This window comes from Petaurus breviceps, unplaced genomic scaffold, assembly GCF_028583685.1.
Source record: "Petaurus breviceps papuanus isolate PSGF00001 unplaced genomic scaffold, PetGlider_PUasm1.0 91133, whole genome shotgun sequence".
NCBI lineage: Eukaryota > Metazoa > Chordata > Mammalia > Diprotodontia > Petauridae > Petaurus > Petaurus breviceps.
The window spans coordinates 67972838-67991233 of record NW_027187419.1 but is presented as its reverse complement, the minus strand read 5'-3'; the positions used below and the strand labels follow the sequence as shown (position 1 = coordinate 67991233).

The window sequence follows — 18396 nt, the reverse complement described above, 5'->3', positions numbered from 1 at the left end:
TGACAGGTGGAAATAAGCATAGTCTTACAAATATGTGTATAGTGTATATGTATATATTTATAGATATCTATGTATATGTATATACATCACTTAATTGTAACTGTTTTGGGGGAGGGAGAAGGGGTGCCCTGCGATGAAATAATGTAAAAAGTACACAGCAGAAAATAAAAGAAAACCAACAAAGGAAGCAAAGATAAGCTGGGTAGATTTAAAAACAATGTGAAGTATTTATTATATGTGTTTTCTTGAAATGGAAATTCATGGTTTTATCTTGAATCCTTTCTTATATTCTGCTATGTATATGGCAATTTTTTTCTTTCCTCATTTTGTATTTAAGTTTAAAATAAATTTTAAAATTTACAAAAAACAAAACACTTATGCTCTACATTTTTTGAAAATTCAACAAAAGTTTGATGTTCATGTAGTAACTGAATTTAATATTTACATGAAGTCCAAACATAAAAAAATTTGAAATAAGTTATACATCAGAAATAAATATGAAGATATTTTTGCAGTAATCTCATTTAAAGGCTCTTAATAAAGACTATTATGCTGTTAATATTATTTTAATAATTAAATGAAAGAGTAATACAAACTTCAATAATCTATTAGCATACTAGAAATATTACTTAAATAAAGATGGGCATCCTCATCCATATTAAAAATTATGAAACTGGAAATGAGAAAATAATTAGCCAGTGGGATGACACCAGAGTAAAGTCTATTACTTATCCCATCAGACAAATAAGAAATGCCAATGAATGGTTTAATTTGTGATATCCCAGGTAGTCTTCTTTTTTTACTACCGTGTTTCCCCGATAATAAGACGCTGTCTTATTAGTTTTTTTGGACAGAAAAACACCAGAGGGCTTATTTTCAGGGGAGGGCTTATTTTAATGAACATTGACAGCAATTTTAATAAACAGGTAAATGTGAACAAAAAATTGTACCTTTATTCAATAATGAATTCAATAAAGAACAGGATGACGCGCTCACTGCTGCAGCTCTGATTGGATGCAGCTCGGAGCGCAGCGTGCGTTTCACTGGAGGGGGGGGGGGGGAGAACGGTGCATACAGAGGGTACCGTAATGTAGCGTGTAGCGCAGGAGATCACCTTCACTACAGTAGCAATCTCAATAGGGCTTATTTTCGGGGGAGGGCTTATTTTAGAGGAATCTTACACAGTAAGGGGAGGACTTATTTTCAGGATAGGTCTTATTATCGGGGAAACATGGTATTTCCCTTGATCTCCCAATTAGGATCCAACTCCTCTTCTGTAACCTGAAACCACTAAGGAAATCCCTTTGAGGAAGTTCAAGTAAAGAGGGTTGTTGGGAACCAAATCAGTTCATAGATGAACTTTGAAAGTTAAAACATGATACTAATGTAAGATATTGTTACCAACTAGATCCATGAGAAAAATAAAAATATGCAGAGCACCTAAAATTTTTAAAAACTTCTTTCAATAATAATTATCTAAATCTAAAACCATCCTTACACAACAACACTAAATAAAAAATAAAATTATTTCTAAAAAATAAAAACTTTGAATGTAAAGAATACAATATTTGCTATTCATAATTAATATTATTAAAGTCAAGTTTTCAAGTCTAAAAAAAGAGAACTGCTCTATAGTTCCAAGAAGAGAGAAAAAGATAAGGAGAGAGGTATAAGGAGAGAGGTAACAGGAGAAGGAAAATGGGAGAGGAAGATGAAGAAAGAAGCAGTTAAAAGTGAAAAAAAAGATTAAGATTCTCCCAGAAGAGGTACACTTGATCACCAAAAACTATTTATATTGCAAGGATTTGGGTTAGATTTAGCATACTTAATAAAAATTTTATTTGGAAATCATAAATGCTGGTTTCCAGAAACCTCCAATTGGCAAAGTATCAGATAATAGCTTACATGTGCATAATAAAATTACAGCCCACAAGAAAGGTAAATATTATTCTAAACCATAAAGAAAACATTAGGAGTATTTTTATGTGGTCTAATAAAAATTTGCTTTATTTTGAATATATTTAAATTATTTTTACTATTTTTGTGACTTCATCAGTATAGGAAACTTCTACTCAAGTAACTCCTTTTACCAATGAAGGGCCACTACTACTCTACAATTTGGAGTGTTAAGAGAGCTGCCTGGGAAAATAAGGAGCATTTCACCAATGGAATCATTTTACCTTAATAAGTATTCTCCAAGAATTATATTCAGCTAATTTGATAATGTTATATTTCTCACTTAATAATACAAAATAAACTATTTTAAAGAAATTACTTGTTTACTGACGTCAACAGGTCAAGTATATTAAAAAAAAAACTTTACAAAGTATATTCCAACAGACTTTACTTACTCATTTAATAGTAGATCCAATCATAAACATTCAATAAACTGCAGTGGTTTTCTTTATATTTATTCTACATATGTTTCACATGTGATTATTGCATAGTCTATTAAAATGTAAGCTCCCTTACGTTATAAGGATTGTTTACTCATTGCATTTGATTCCCTGTTGCCTATCTGTGTGTAGATGCTTAATGATGTTGATTAACTGAACTTGCATAATTAATTCATGTAAGCATTTAGGGGAGTGTGTGTGATTCTTCCTAAATAACTATCATCAACAATAAAAGATATGAATTAGAAAGCATAATCAAATTTCTTTCCACAAGTCACTCTGAATTGTTAAAAATAATTTTAAAAATTATTCATATACTCACAAAAATGTATTTTCCTAACTTTTGCATTGAGATTTATAAATCTTTCAAACACATGCATTACAAAAATACTAGAAAACAAATATTTAATAGGACAAAATATCCCAAGTCTTAACCATACAGCAAAATCATACATTTGTATGTAGGAAACAGACTAATTTTTAAAGGAATGTGTTTACCTCAAATATCTGTGCAAACTGTGTCTCTTTACTGGAAAATATTGCATGGATACAGTGAATAGCATATTTGGCCTGACGTGGAGGTCCTTTTTTAGCTTTGTGATGTAGAACAGGAAGCAATGCCCTAAAATAGAATAGGTAAATAGGAACAAAAAATAGACACATACTTCATATTTCATTGTATGCATTTAAAGTTTCCTAAGTACAGAAAAATTTCCCACAGATCTACTCAAAATAAATTTTAGTATAAATTTAGTATAAATTCATGTGTAGTGAAAACTAATCTTTTTTCATCCTTTATAGATGAAAATGAAAAAAAATGCATTTTTAGTTAAATAAGCAGCAATATTAAATATGATATCTATGGCCCACAGTTTCTTTTATCTGTTCAGTACTGTTCCTCCCAACACAGCTATGCTCCTATCACCTTATACTATCTACACAATGCAGTCTAAACTTCTTAGCCTAGTATTCATTTCAAGGTCTTCACTACCTTGCTTGTTCTAATTTATCTTTCTATTCTAATCACTTACTGATCCTTAACATGAAATCAACATTCATCAATTTGGAATGCTCTCTCAATGTCCACCATACTCACAAACTCCCACACTGACTTTTTGTTTGGAATTTCTTTCCATACATCTGAATTATCAAATTCCTCTCCTATCCTTCAAGTCTCTACTTAAATTCCACAAAAAAATATTTCATTACCATGCTAAATAAAAGCAATCCATTCTTTCTCCATAGGCCTACACCTCTTAAGTTTGTACAATTCATATAGAATTTATTCATATTGTTTTGTATTATAAACATTTGTCTTTGTGTCCTGTCTCCCTTATAAACAATTATAAGCTCCTTAAAGTGAAGAAATGTCTTACATTATTTTATGCACAAAGGATGCTTTATAAGTGGAATGTGATCAATGGATATTTGTTGAATGAATGAAAGACCTTTAATAAATGCAGAGTGGTCTAGAACTTTCAGGGAGGTAGTTTGTTACAGAGGAAAGACCAGGTTCCACTCAATAACTGTGCCATAATTTATCATATGAATTTCAATTTTCATCTCTGTAAAGTAGAAATACTATTTTCATTACCTAACCTTAGAGTAATTGTCAGAGAGGTGCTTTGTATACTACAAAACTATATAAATGAGCTCTAATAATAATCATTTTTAATAATAATGACATATAGTCTTCATTATACTACCACTATATTGATTTAAGTATAAGTAAAATGGACAATTTTACTTAACTGTGCCTATCATTTGATATAATGATACTACTACAAGGCCTATATCCCAAAGACATCAATGAAAGAGGAAAAGGTTCTGTATATTCAAAAATATGTATAGTAACTCTTTTGCTGGTGGCAAAGAACTAGAAACTATCAATTAGGGAATGGAACTAAATAAATTTTGTTACATAACTGTTTGTTACATAAATGTATGCAATTATTGTACTGCAAGAAATGAAGCTATAGTTTCAAAAGGAACCTGAGAAGACTTGTATGAACTGATGTAGAGTGAAATGAACAAAACCAAAAGAATAATTTATACAACAATGTAAAAATGAACAACTTGACTTGTCTCTTATCCATGCAATGATCAATCACAATTACAGAAGACTTAAGATGAAAAATCTTAAGAAGAATAAACATACAGAATAAGATATAGATTTTTGGACATGACCAATAGGAGAATTTACTTGGCTGATTGTGCATTTTTATTACATGGGTTTTATTTTGTTTTTTGTTTTATTATTTGGGATGGGATTAGGGTGAGCTGATTGGAGGGGGAAACTTAATGTTTGATAATTGAAAAAAATTCTGATGAAAAAAATAATTAAATGGGAGTCTTACAGTTCTTCCATCAAACCTAATTCCTTCATTTTACAGTTACAGAAACCAAGTGAGGTTGAAGAAATTTCTCATGGTCATACAGGAGGGTCAGTTAGGATTATGATTCCATACAGTCTAATTACACAAAACCTAAGTGCAGTTTAGTAATTCTGTTACTTTTAATCCAAGGCAGAAAAGATGGCATATTGTGGAAAGACTAGGAAAATAAAAACACCTTAATTTAAATTGCAAGAAATATATCAGAAATCTTTCACAGTAAGCATTTTAAAAGTACTTAAATAATTATTTAAATGTCTACATTTTTTTCTCTTTTAGAGCAATTTTCTGTTATGGGTGAAGCCTTAAGTTGAAAGCAAAATTCTATTTGGAACATGAGAGTAAACTTTCATAAGATGGAATGGTTAAGATCTAGCATCTAGCACTGGAACAGACAAATTAAAAGTCAGTAATAAACAACTGTTGACTGATTAAAGGCCTTAAATGATTTCAGAAGGAATAGTTTATCCCAATCATTTAATTCTAAAATCAGTCCTCTAAAGGTCAAACATTCAACAATTTATTATGTTTTTTATATAAAAGTATATATTTTAGGGCAGCTAGGTGGCGCAGTGAGTAAAGAGCCTGCCCTGGAGTTGGGAGGCCTGGGACACTTAACACCCACACAAAAATACTAGCCATGTAACCTTGGGCAAGTTACTTAACCCCAACTGCCCTCCAAAAGGCAAAAAAAAAAAAAAGTATATATTTTAACATAAGTCAAGGTAGTTATGACCTATATTATAATACAGATAATGGTGAGAATTCAAAAGAATGAATCTGAACAAGTAGGCATATGGGTAAGCCTACATGAAGACTTTTTGGAAAGATACTCCTAGAAACTACAGGGGACAGCATCAACATCTCTTAAATGGGAGTTTAAGTTGCAAGTGATAGTCTCCAAGTTTCATGATAGAATGAAGGTCTCAAAATCAAAGAATACCCATGATGATATGTCATAGATTCCCTTTAATATTATTCCAGGGAATACATACTATTGTAACTGTTTAGAGAGAAAAAAAAAAACTAAGCAAAACAAAAAACACCAAAAACTATCTTTTGGTATAAATAAGTCATTTGGATTTACTTGCCTGATGATGCCCTTTTGGTACAAATTATCTACTAGGAAGAATGATACATCCATAAGTAACTGTCATAAGTTAGGAAGTGAATACATAAAAAGGTAAAAAATGGTCTGAGAGATTTAGCCACAGAAGGGCAACTACTATCTAACTACTTTGGGTATAAATAAAACCCCTTTCTCTTAGATTAACTTGCATTATAGAAGAACTCTACTAGAACAAAGGAATCCAGAATTTTTTTTTCCATTAAGAGTCACTGACTAAGCAATAAATACTCACTGATGGTCATACAAGTCCATACAAACTCAATTTTAAAATAAAAAATGAGATGATAAACATTTCTAACAAATACAAATAATATTTTTCAAATATTACATATAATAAGTTTTTAGGAGGCAGAAGGGATAACATGGATCTAATGGATCAAGAGCAGATCTCAAGAGGGAAACAGGTCCAAGTCCCACCTCCAATACACACTGACTAAGTGATTCTCTGCAAGTTACTTAATCTCTCAGCATAACTCTCTCAAGACTCTTAAGCTTCTGAGAAAATGCTAATAACCACCAGTGGAAAAGGAAGTTCCCTATACCAAAAAAATCATAGGTCTTCCCTAGAAAGAAGGAATTAAAAAGAAAGAACAGAAATGAAAAAGGAAAATAAAATACTGACTTGTAATAAGGAAAAATCAAGAAGGGAGAAGGAAACAATGGGAGTGTGACAGAGGTATGGCAAGAGAACCAAAGAAAAGGAAGGGAAGGGAGGAACAGAAGAATCAAACTCAAGGTAAAAGCACTTGTGGAAATAAAATGCATTTCTCACTTGGTCAATGCACCAAAATGCACTATTGTACTGCAAAATACTGATTATATCTGCAGGAATTAGTAAACAGTCCTTTAACTATATTGGAAAGTGTACTCTAATTCCCCCATCCCCCCAAAAAAACCTACACATGCACACACCCCTTTTGTGTATTATCTTCCAGAATTCAAATGTGAGCTCTTTGAGGTCAGAGATTGTCTTGCTTTTTGCTTGTATTTGTATCCCCATTATTTAGACCAGTGCCTGGCAGATAGTAAACACTTAATAAATGCTTGTTTCCTTTCTTCTTTCCTTCTCACTAAAGCCCTTCCATCCAACTAATATTCTCATTTCTGTTGACAGCACCACCATTTATCAAAGCCAAACAGACCTGAAACTTCAAGCATATCTGACTCTAACTCTTTCCTTCATAATTCATCACAAACCCAATCAGTTGCTAAGTCCTGTCAATTCTAAAGATGTTCTAGGGTTAAGCATCTCACTTCCTTCCCAACCAAATATACTAGATCAGAATCTGAATCACCTTCTGCCTATATTAATTCTCCTAACTAGTCACTGCTTCTGCTATTTTCCAGCCTTTATTTTATGAGAGGCACTGAAGCATAAAATTTAAATAACCCATTATTCCCACCCATGTCAAAGAACTATCTTAATACACAGATCTAATTACAATTTCTCCACTCAAAAAACTGTAAGTGTCTTTTTATTGCCTATAAAAGATACAAATCCTTTAGCCTGGAATTCAAGACCCTGCATAATTTAGCTTCCATTTCACCATATTCTCCTTTCAGAGTGCATGCTACAATAAAATTGGGCACCTCTCTCACTCCTCTCATCCTATTCTCTTCCACCCATGCTGTTTCCAAACCTATAAAAGTCGTCTTCACAGGCGGCTAGGTGGCATAGTGAATAGAGCACCAGCCCTGGAGTGAAGAGGATCTGAGTTCAAATCCAGACTAAGAAACTTAACACACACACACAAAAGCCGTGTGACCTTGGGTAAGTCATTTAACCCCAACTGCCCTATCTTTCCTCCTCCAAAAAGCAAAAACTAAAAAAAAGTCTTCTTCATTCCCATCCCACCTTCAAAGTCGCCCCCATATCTGTCTACTAACATCCTTCCTCTCCCTCATGGCCAACCTCAGTTGCCTCTTCCTTCATAAAGCCTACCAAAAAGTGATCTCTTCCCCTCAGTAAATATCTTGAGGTCACTGTTTCACCAATTTTTAATAATTTTCTAATTATATTTTAGTCATTTGTGAAAATGTATCATTCTGGGTAGTCTACACTCCGTGAGTAGGGAAGGGCTTTTTTGTTTTAAATTTTATGCTTCAGTGCCTCTCATAAAATAGTCTTAAAAGAAATAAATTTTTTTGCACTGAACTGAAATGTATTGGGAAAGTGCTTGCCTATTTTTATTTCCATGATTTATATTTTACATATGAAATGGAAGTTTACTTTCCTATGACATTCTGAGAGTTGTACATGAACTTAGAAAAGACGTGGGTCTAGAAATTGACTTTGAAAAGTTAAATGTGCGCACCTCTGAATGTCCAATTTCACTTTTGAAAATGCCAGTGACATTAAAAAATTTTCATATTGCTATTTTACATTATTTTGAGAGATCAGACAAGCCTAATTTAATGATGCATAAATATTTCCAACATTTAATTCACTGTTAAATCCCCTCCCTTCTACTTCCATGCACATGTACGTGTACACACACATCTTCACAGATAACAGGTAATAGAAATATGCTACAGCAAAAAAAAAAAAGAAAAGCTTAGTGATTTAAAAAAAATGTTTCAAGAATAAATGAACATGGGGCGGCTAGGTGGCGCAATGAGTAAGAGCGCCGGCCCTAGAGTCGGGAGGACCCGGGATCAGTTCCGGACTCAAGATACTTAACACCCACACAAAATAACTGGCCGTGTAACCTTGGGCAAGTTACTTAACCCCAACTGCTTTAAAAAAAAAAAGAATAAATGAACACTACTGTTTAAAGCTTTTTAATTGTTCTTATAAAAACTTTTATAAGAACTTTCACAGTGACAGATGACTGTAGAGCACCAAAGCATAAATTATCTTTCTGAATTCAAAATTATCTGATATAGTATTTGCCACTGTCAGTTTATAAAACAAGGAGTCAGTCTTGTGCAAGAGATTCCAGCCCTTAATACAGAAAACATCATTATGATTTTCCAGGATTTTTTCAAATTCTGCCCAAACAGAAAAATACATTTTAAGTTTTAAACCATACTACTGCTCTAGTTAACAGAAGTTCTGAGACTGCTTATGATTAAATTTTCTGGGAAAAGCAAAAGAATAGAAAAAAATCAGTCCTATGAAAAGTATTTCTACTTGCTTAAAAAGTAAACACAAATGGAGTAAATTCAACTCACGATCTGATATGTGGGAAGTCTTCTTCAATTTTGCTTCCTGTGTTTTTGAAAATTTGTAATGCAGCTTCTGCTACTTTTTCATCATCCATTTTTAGGCAAGCCAGAAGAGATTCAAAAGTTTCAGCCGAATGAAATGAGATAGGATGTGTAAATGAGAGTACCTTTAAAAAATTATTTTTAAATGTTTATTACATTTGTATACCTTCATAAATGTTCAAATGTTATTTTTTGTCAAAGTATTATTCGCTATCAAATATTATATAACAGATATTATCACTAATAATTTTGACGTATGAACCAGGCATCATTTTAAAACTCTGAATCTCAGTTTCTTCATGTGTAAAATAAAGTAGTTAGAATAGATTTCTGAGTTCCCTTCCAACTCTAACATTCAGTGCTACTAACCATAGGTTTATGAAGAGTGAAAAAGACATTGTTAACTTCAGCTTATGACTTTTCATTCCAGTGATATAATAGCTAAACTTGCCCAGACAGTGGAGAACTGGTCTTGGAGATCAAGGAAAAGTTTTTACTTCAATAAGTCACCCAAGTTTGATAATGCTATCATCCAGAATATACTTACAAATTTTTTTCAAATGATAATTTAAGACTACTTACTTAAATGAAACTATTATACTGCCAATTTCTCATTTCCCCCACCTTACTTGCTACAAATTTCTAATGATGGATAACAAACTCATATTCAAACTCTATTTGCCTGTTTCTCTTCCCATCTTACTGATTATTCTTTCTTGTCTATTTTATTAGCTTCTCTTTTTAATCTCAGCCACTTTCCAAGGCTTAGTTTTTGGTCCTTGTCAGTAAACACTTTCACATCTTCATAGAATCCAGACTATAAGCTGGGTGGCAGGAAAAGTGTTAGACTTGGAAGGAATGACTCTAGCATCAGATTCCCCCCTCTAACGATTAAACTGTATGATCATAGATAAGTCACTCAGTTTTCCTCATCTATAAAATAAGGGTAATAACTATAATGTTTATCTCACATGATTTTTGGGAGGACGTAAAGGACTAAGAAAACCTTAAATTAGCATTATACACATGTCAGTTGTTATATTATCTCATCCAATCTCCTCACTTAATAGATAAGAAAACTGAGGCCCAAAAACTTAAATGAACTCTCCCCAAATCAGACCAGCAAGTAACAAGGCAGAATCTGCATTTTATCCCCTACTTAACATGCAGGATAATTCCCCTAAATCAACATCTTTAGTCACAATTTTCCCCCCTCAGTCCACTATCTCCAACATTCTACAAAAGATTAGATATCAAGTTATTGCCTCAGATATATAAAGGCAGGTCTTGAGTTGTATAAAATAGAATACTGGGCTTGGATTCATGAAGATCTGAGTACAAGTCTTGCCTCAAATAATGACTATCTATGTGACCCTGGACAAGTTACTTCTCTTAGTCTCAGTTTCCTCATGTTTAAAATGGGGTTGATAACAGCAACTGCCTCGCAGGGTTATTTTGAGGATCGGGTGAAATTACATGGGCAAAGGGGTTTTGTAAAATTAAAAGCACTATAATAAACACTAACTACTATTATTACATATTTTAAATTGAATACATTACTTTATACCATCTTTCTAACATGTACTCTCTCTTATCAGTGGCATAGCCATCCCTTGGAAACTTAATGGCAAGTTGACAAGCTGAAGGTTTTCTTTGATTCCTTCCTTTCTCTCCTTGTGTTTCTTATAACCATTGTCAAACCGTACCTATACCAGATTCTGTCAAGTCTTCCTCTATAGGAAACTGAGACTCACAGAGTTAAATAACTTGTCATGCTAGCGTCAACTGGGATTCAAACTCAGCTCTCTTGGGTACAAATCCAGTGCTCTTTACATTGTATCACCCTGTTTAATTAAGCTCTCTGTACATTTTAAATTCCTGAGAATAGGACTAAATCAAAGGCACAGGAATATAGACCTAACATAAGCTAATCACAACATGAGTTTTGAGTGTTTGTTTTTTTTTCCCCATTAGAAGTAACATATTTATAGGGTGGGTAGGTGGCACAGTGAATAGAATGCCTTCCATGGAGTTAGGAGGACCTGAGTTCAAATTCGACCTCTTAACACAAAAGTAGCCCTGTGACCTTGGCAAGTCACTTAATCCCAATTGCCCTACCTTCCCCCTCCAAAAAAGTAAAAAAAAAAATTTTATATATATATAAAATAAACACATGATATATTTATGCAGAGCTATTTTCCCTTTGTGGCTAATAATAAGCAATTAAGAACTTGATAGGCAGGATTATGGGTCACAGATTAAAGCAACATCTCCTGTGACCTCTCCTATGGTAAGTTAAATAGGCTATGGGGAAATGGAACATACAGGCCTAAGTTTCATTAGACCACAAGTATAATTTAGGGTTATGATATTTAAATATACCATAACTTTTTTAAAATGTGGTTGTTCTATATAGAAATATAAAAAATAGGACAGCTTAAATTTCATGAAGTTAAAATGAATATGAGGGGTGGCTAGGTGGTGCAGTGCGTAAAGTGCCAGCCCCGGAGTCAGGAGGACCTGAGTTCGGATCTGGCCTCAGACACTTAACAACTTAACACACACACACACACACACACACACACACACACACACACGCAACTAGCCGTGTAACCTTGGGCAAGCTACTTAACACCAATTGCCTTCCAAAAGGCAAAAAAAAAGAAAGAAAAAAATGAATATGAAATGGGAATTAATTCTGTTGCACAACAGCACTACATAGTCCATGCAACTTTAAACCTGGAAAACATTAACATATGGAAGTTTAAAGGAAGAAATACATATTTTCCATTACATATAGAATCATAACAAGAATATGCTAACTGTATTAACAATGTTTCAATCCTTCAACATATGAAGTATTTATGTGACAGGTATCAGAGATACAACTTAAAAAAATGAAATAACCCCAACTGACAAGGAACTTATATTCTAATGGGGAAGATATAAGAATGCACTCAATGGCCAAAGTATACTTACTTACCTTGAGCAATTCAAGGCCTGCCCTGATTGCCTGATCAGTTGGAACACCCTCATCTTCATCATCTGCAGTTCCATCTATTGACTTGTTCACTTGCTTAATAAGAGCACTAAAAAAGAAACAAGTTGCCACTTTGAAAAATCACCCCTTACTACCAAAGTTCAAGAAAAAAAATCCCACAGCCTCAGACACTTCACACAAAAACTAGTCGTGTGACCTTGGGCAAGTCACTTAACACTGCCCTCCAAAAAGCTAAAAAAAAAAAAAATCCTCAAATGGTCCATACACATATGAAAATTATATTTCATATAAATTCAAATTAGAATTCCATATAATTTCATATGGAAAAATATCATAGAGAATTTCAAAATCAACAAAAGAACTTCTGAAATGCTGACATTTTTTCAGAAATACCACTTCTCTTAAATTTATTCAAAAGGAAGGAAATAAGAGTTTAAAAGGTTATGATTTTATCTTTCACAGAAAGTAACCTAATAAAAATGCTTACTAGTTATAACTATTTATTAAAATATTAGAATGATAAAACTTTATTAGAATGATATAATGATTTGGTAGTACAGCTGTTAAAATCTGCCAACACTACAGAGCCAAATACCATAGTCAAAATAAAAACATCTAAAATGTTTAGTTCGGTAAGCTGGCAAGTTTCGAGTACAATCAATAATAGAAATTCTCCATTCCTAAAAAAATAAAAAAGAAATTATCCATTTCTATAGTAAAAACAAAAAAGTGAAAAGCTGTCATAGTGGTAAAGACACAGCAGAACTTCACTAAAACAATAAGAAAAAGAATTATATAAATCAAAGAATGACAGAAATTTAGAGTTGGAAAGAACCTCACAAGCTCTCTAAACCATGCCCCAAAGAAATCCCAACCAAAACATGCTCAACAAATGTTCATCCAGCCTCTTCCTGAAGACCTCCAAAGAGAATCAAACTACTATCCTCAGAGCCTGCCTATTTCATTTTAGGGCAGTTATAATTGTAAGGAAGTAAAGCCTATATGTCACCTTTATAAATTCTAATCCACTGCCCCAAATTCTGCCCTCTGGGGTTAAACATAACAAAGCTAATGCCTGCTCCTCCCAGCAGTCCTTCAAATATTAGAACTCAACTATCACACCCTCTATTCCAGTCCTCTCCCCCAATACCCAAGGTTAAAACACTCCCAATCCCTCACATTCAATCCTTCTATAATACAGGGTTAGAGCCCTGGATCCCTGCCCTGCCCCCTCGCACCATTGTCTTGTTAGCTTGTCGTCGGGCCCAGAAATATAATACTCCAGATATGGTAAGATCAAGGTAAAGTACAGAGAAATTATTACCTCCTCAATTCCTGGAAAAATAGCACAAGACTGTATCAGCCTTTTTGTCTACTACATCACACTGCTAATTGATATTAAGCTTGCAGTCTCCTAAACCCATTCATCTTTTTTCAGACAAACTCTCATCTCAACATGTCTCTCACATCCCATAATTCTGAAGTTAATTTTTTATTATACTTGGACCCAAGTATAAAACTTTATATTCATCTCAATTTAAATTTTTTTCTTTGAGGGAAGAAGTTGGGTCTTCTTATGTCCCCCAGGCTGCAAATGCAGGGGCCCCTCATGTCCAATTCAGTGCACAAAGCAAAGGAAATTTAACTAGCTGCTTTCTGACCTGGATCAGACTGCCCCCTTAGGCAAGCCTGGTAAGCCTCCAATCTTCTTCTTCTTCTTTTTTTTTTTTCTTTTTGGCCTTTTGGAGGGCAATTGGGGTTAAGTAACTTGCCCAAGGTTACAAGGCTAGTTTTTTTGTGTGTCTGAGGCCAGGATCCAATCTCAGGTCTTCCTGACTCCTGGGCCGGTGCTTTACTCACTGCGCCACCTAGCCGCCCCTATGCCCCGGATCTTAATGACTCCGGATATTGGTGCCAGATAGTTCAGACACCGGATCGACTTGGTATACTAATGGCTCAGAACCACAAAGTTCAAACAATCTAACAGCCTCAGTCTCCTTCGTAGCAGAGATTACAGGCATGGGCCTCCATGCCTAGTCTAATTTAATTTAATTTTATTAGATCAAGTTATATATTTCAACCTGTCAAAATCTTTTTGAATGCTATTATCCAATGTGTTACCTTGACCTCTTAGCTTTGTGTCACTTTTCTAAAAGGACAGCTGTTTCAGACCTTTACCTAAGAAAGACTACAGAAATTTTTAATAAAGGATCAAATTACATCTTCTCTCAAAATTACATCAAAAAACATCTTCTCTCAAAGCTCTGAGGATGTGCCACCTTAACCTGGGAAACCTTCCTTGATTCTGGTAACTTCTCTGATAGAATTCTTTCTATCTCCCAAAAGTCTTTATAAGTTTTTTATAAATAAAGACTTCTTAACTGGTTAAGAAGATAAGGGTTCAAATCAATCCTGCCTCTTAATCCTTTTTGGACTTGGATCAATCACTTATCTCCTTTAGGGCCTCAGGGAGTCAAACAAGTTGCAAAGATGTGAGAATCTTGGTCAATGCTGCCAGCTACAGAATCAATCCCCTTCCAGCTTGAAAGCCAAGATCCTGTGGTCTTCCCAGTAACTAATGCTCTCTGGCCTGCCTCCTCAAGCTACCTCCTATAAATACTTCCTTGTGAAAAGGAAGGGTCAAGGAAAATGTAAGCTTAAGGGTAGAGAAAGTTTCATTTTTGTACTTATGTCCATAGCACCTGTCAAAGAGTCTTACACATAAAAAGTGGTCGATATTCATATTACTGCTGAAGCTGCAGAAAGTCCTCAAGCATTTACTAAGTGCCTACTACTATGTGCAAAGTAACTGTGCAAAGTACTAAGAATACAATAAAAAACAAGACAATCCCTACCCTCACAGAACTCATAATATGATTGGAGATAAAATATGCAAACAACTATGTAAAAATACAGGATAAAATGAAGATAGTCAAAAGACAGATGGCACTAACATTTAGGTAAACTGAGAAAGGCTTTTTGGGAAAGTGGGGATTTTAGTTAAAACTTGAAGTAAACCAGGGAAACTCAGGAGGTAGAAACAAGAAAGGAAAGGATTCCAGACATGGGGAAAAGCCAGTGAAAATAACCAGAGTAAGGAGAAGGAATGTTCTGTGCTAGGAACAATCAGGTCTTTGTCACTGGAGGTGTCAGTTTACAAGGGACTTTAAAAGCCAAAGAATTTCATATCTGATCCTGAATGTAACAGTGAGTTCTATTTTAGAAATGCTGAATTTGAGATACTTATGAGATAGCCAAGTAGAAATGTACAACAGTAAGTTAGAGCTCAGGAGAATATATATGAAATCTGAAAGTTGTCTATACACTAATGAAAACTGAGTAAGAGATGATATCATCATCTTTATAAAATCTATTTGAAACCTTAGCTTATTGGCATAAATCACATGGCGTGTGCCTTTTATCGCAATCCATCAGGCCTGGAATACATTCTCTACTCACCTGGGCCTCAAAGAATCTATGACTTCATACTCACAGTTAAAGCACCACCTTCTACTCAAAGCCTTGCTTCTTTTGCCAACTACCAGACTCCTTCCTCATTCCCTAAGTTACCATTTATTTATTTTGTAAACACTTGTATATGTCATCTCCCTTAACAGAAGGAAAGTTCCTGGAAAGCAGGGACTGTTTAATTTTTTTATTTGTATCTCCATTACCATGTAAAGTGCTTAGCACATAATAAGCACTTAAAAAATGCTTGCCGATTAACTGAAGTATCAAAAGGATACAGTAGCTTTTTGCAAATATGCTAGAGGAGAGAATCTTCAGTTACATGATTGATAGAGTCAAGAGGTTTCTGTGTTTACTATTAAAAAACTAGCATTTTATGGAGCAATGGCAAGTCGCAAAGTCTCACCTCCTACAAAATGTCTGCCCTACAAATCACACAGACCCTCTGATAAATGCAATCAGAGAGTTTCATTCAATCCTCTGAGGATCATTATCAATCACAATAGATAGGTTTGCTCCACATGTTCAGCAGTATCATGCAGACTGTCCTATACATAATCCAAATGAAGGCATGACCTCATTGCAACACAGGAAGAAGACGGATTCTATTTGCTGATGATAAGGTGCTGATCTTCAATCAAGTCCTAGTATATGTCAGTCTTTTCAATGAGTTCCACAGCCACACAAAGACTGGACTAAGAATTCATACAAGAAAAAACAAATAAATAGAAAATGCACAGCATCTAGATTCTAACAAAGTTGGATGGACAACCACCACACAGAAACTTTACATCTACAATGCTTTTTGCAAAAGTTAAAGAGAGCAAGTACTAAATTAAAAAAATAAAATAAAAATGAAACTGACTTTATCTTAACAAGTAAAAAATTAGTGGTCACTGATATGGAAGTCAAGAGAATTATCTGCTTATGGATAGTCAGACCACTGACTTGTTAAATCAAACATCAAGATCTGATGAGAACAATATCAAACATTTAAATAGTACTTTAGGGGCGGCTAGGTAGTGCAGTTGATAGAGCACCAGGAGGTGTCAGGAGGACCTGACTTCAAGTCTGGCCTCAGACACTTAACACGTACTAGCCGTGTGACCTTGGGAAAGTCACTTAACCCCAATTGCCCTGCCTTCTCCCTCTAAAAAGAAAAAAAAATTAGTACTTTAAAGTTTGAAAACATATATTACCTTATCTGATTCTCACAAAAATTCTGTTAATTACCAGTTAGTATTTTCCTCATTTTATGGATAAAGAAATTGAAGCAAGAGAAGTCAAATGATTTACCAAGTAGCACACAACCATTAACTATCTAAGGTAGGATTTGAAATTAAGATTTTCCTAATTTCAAGTCCAGTCCTATAATTCACTAGATGAGAAGAAAGGGCACAGATGAAGAGTATGTAATTGGAATAAGTCAAATCTGACCTAATTAAACCACTCATATCAAAAAAATGAAAAATTGATAAAATAGCCATAAAGAAAAACTATCACAATATCCTAAGGAAATTTAACTAGTATAAAACAACCACTAGGAAGAAGAAACTACTTCAACCACTAAACACCTGATGTCCTTGCCAAACTGCCTCTTACTTCCAGAATCAAATATAGAACTCACTGTGGCATTCAAAGTCCATAACCTAACTCCTTCCTATATTTCTAGTCTCCTTACACTTTACTCACTCCTATGTAAGCTATGATCCAATGACACTGGCCTCCTTGCTATTCTTTGGATAAGACAGATACTACATCTCCCAACTCTTAAGCATTTTCCCTCATTCTCCCCCAGCCCTGGACCGCTCTCCCTCCTTTTTTCTCTGACTTCTGGATGCTCTTCCAGTCCCAGATAAAATCCCACTTTATACAGGAAGATTTTCCACAAACTCCTTAATGCTAGTGCTGTCCCTCTGCTGATTAACTTTAGTTTATCTTGTATATATCTTGTTAGTGCATGATTATTTGTATGTTGTCTCCATCTTACAATGTAAGTTTCTCGAGAACAGGTTCTAGCTAAAGACCCTTCTTTGGATCTTCAGCATTTAGTACTATGCCTAGCATATAGTAAGTGCATGACAGACCAAACAGAATCACAGAATGTCATAGAAAAATTTGGCAGCCAGGAACAACATTCATTTAGAAAATAAGATGACTTGTAAAAATATCATAAATGAGGACTATAGAAGATTATGTGCCATATCAACTAATAAAAAAAGCAAGAAGAAAAGAGGCCACCAAACCATTTAGAGAAAGCTTGGCATGAAACTCAATTCAACTAAATCAAGTGAGGAGTATTTAAAGAGAAAACTCAAAGGATAATACTGCACAATTTTTAAACATGGAAAGCACATTTCAACATTTCTAGAACATAATATTTCTCTATGACAACAAAGCTGTCAAAAGGGGATTCTAATATTTCAATACCCAAGGTGGCACATGAGCAAGTGGAAATGGAACTGATGAAATGAAAAAGGGAAGAGTAGCTGGACCATACCTGTTAACACATAGAAGAAATCTGAGTTCCAGAGGGCACAATTTTCAAGATATGAGAAATCAATTCTAAAGCTATCTGTTAAATTACTGGCCAAAAAACCATGAAAAAGTATTCAAAAGACATCAATAATTAATACACATGAGGAAACAAGCAGGATCTCATAAATGTTTTATTCATATATAAGTCCAAGAGAAAAACCTTATATTGGATTAACCTTCCATAAAGGATTTTTATGGTAGATCAAGCAACACTTAGTTGTGGACTGACTGCAATTATAATCATTAAAGGATGATCTCAGA

At 34.1% G+C, this 18396-nt stretch overlaps 1 protein-coding gene across 3 annotated transcripts in view; it reads right to left on the bottom strand.

Moving 5' to 3' along the window:
- The window catches only part of PDS5B (PDS5 cohesin associated factor B), a 234921-nt gene that overhangs the window by 66644 nt on the left and 149881 nt on the right, over positions 1–18396 (bottom strand). For all 3 annotated transcript variants that reach the window (XM_069080647.1, XM_069080648.1, XM_069080649.1), the window contains 3 exons: positions 12112–12217; positions 9093–9253; positions 2895–3018 (listed from right to left, as the gene is read on the bottom strand). In XM_069080647.1, coding sequence (XP_068936748.1) covers positions 2895–3018; positions 9093–9253; positions 12112–12217 — 391 coding nt within the window. The remainder of the gene's footprint in view (positions 1–2894; positions 3019–9092; positions 9254–12111; positions 12218–18396) is intronic.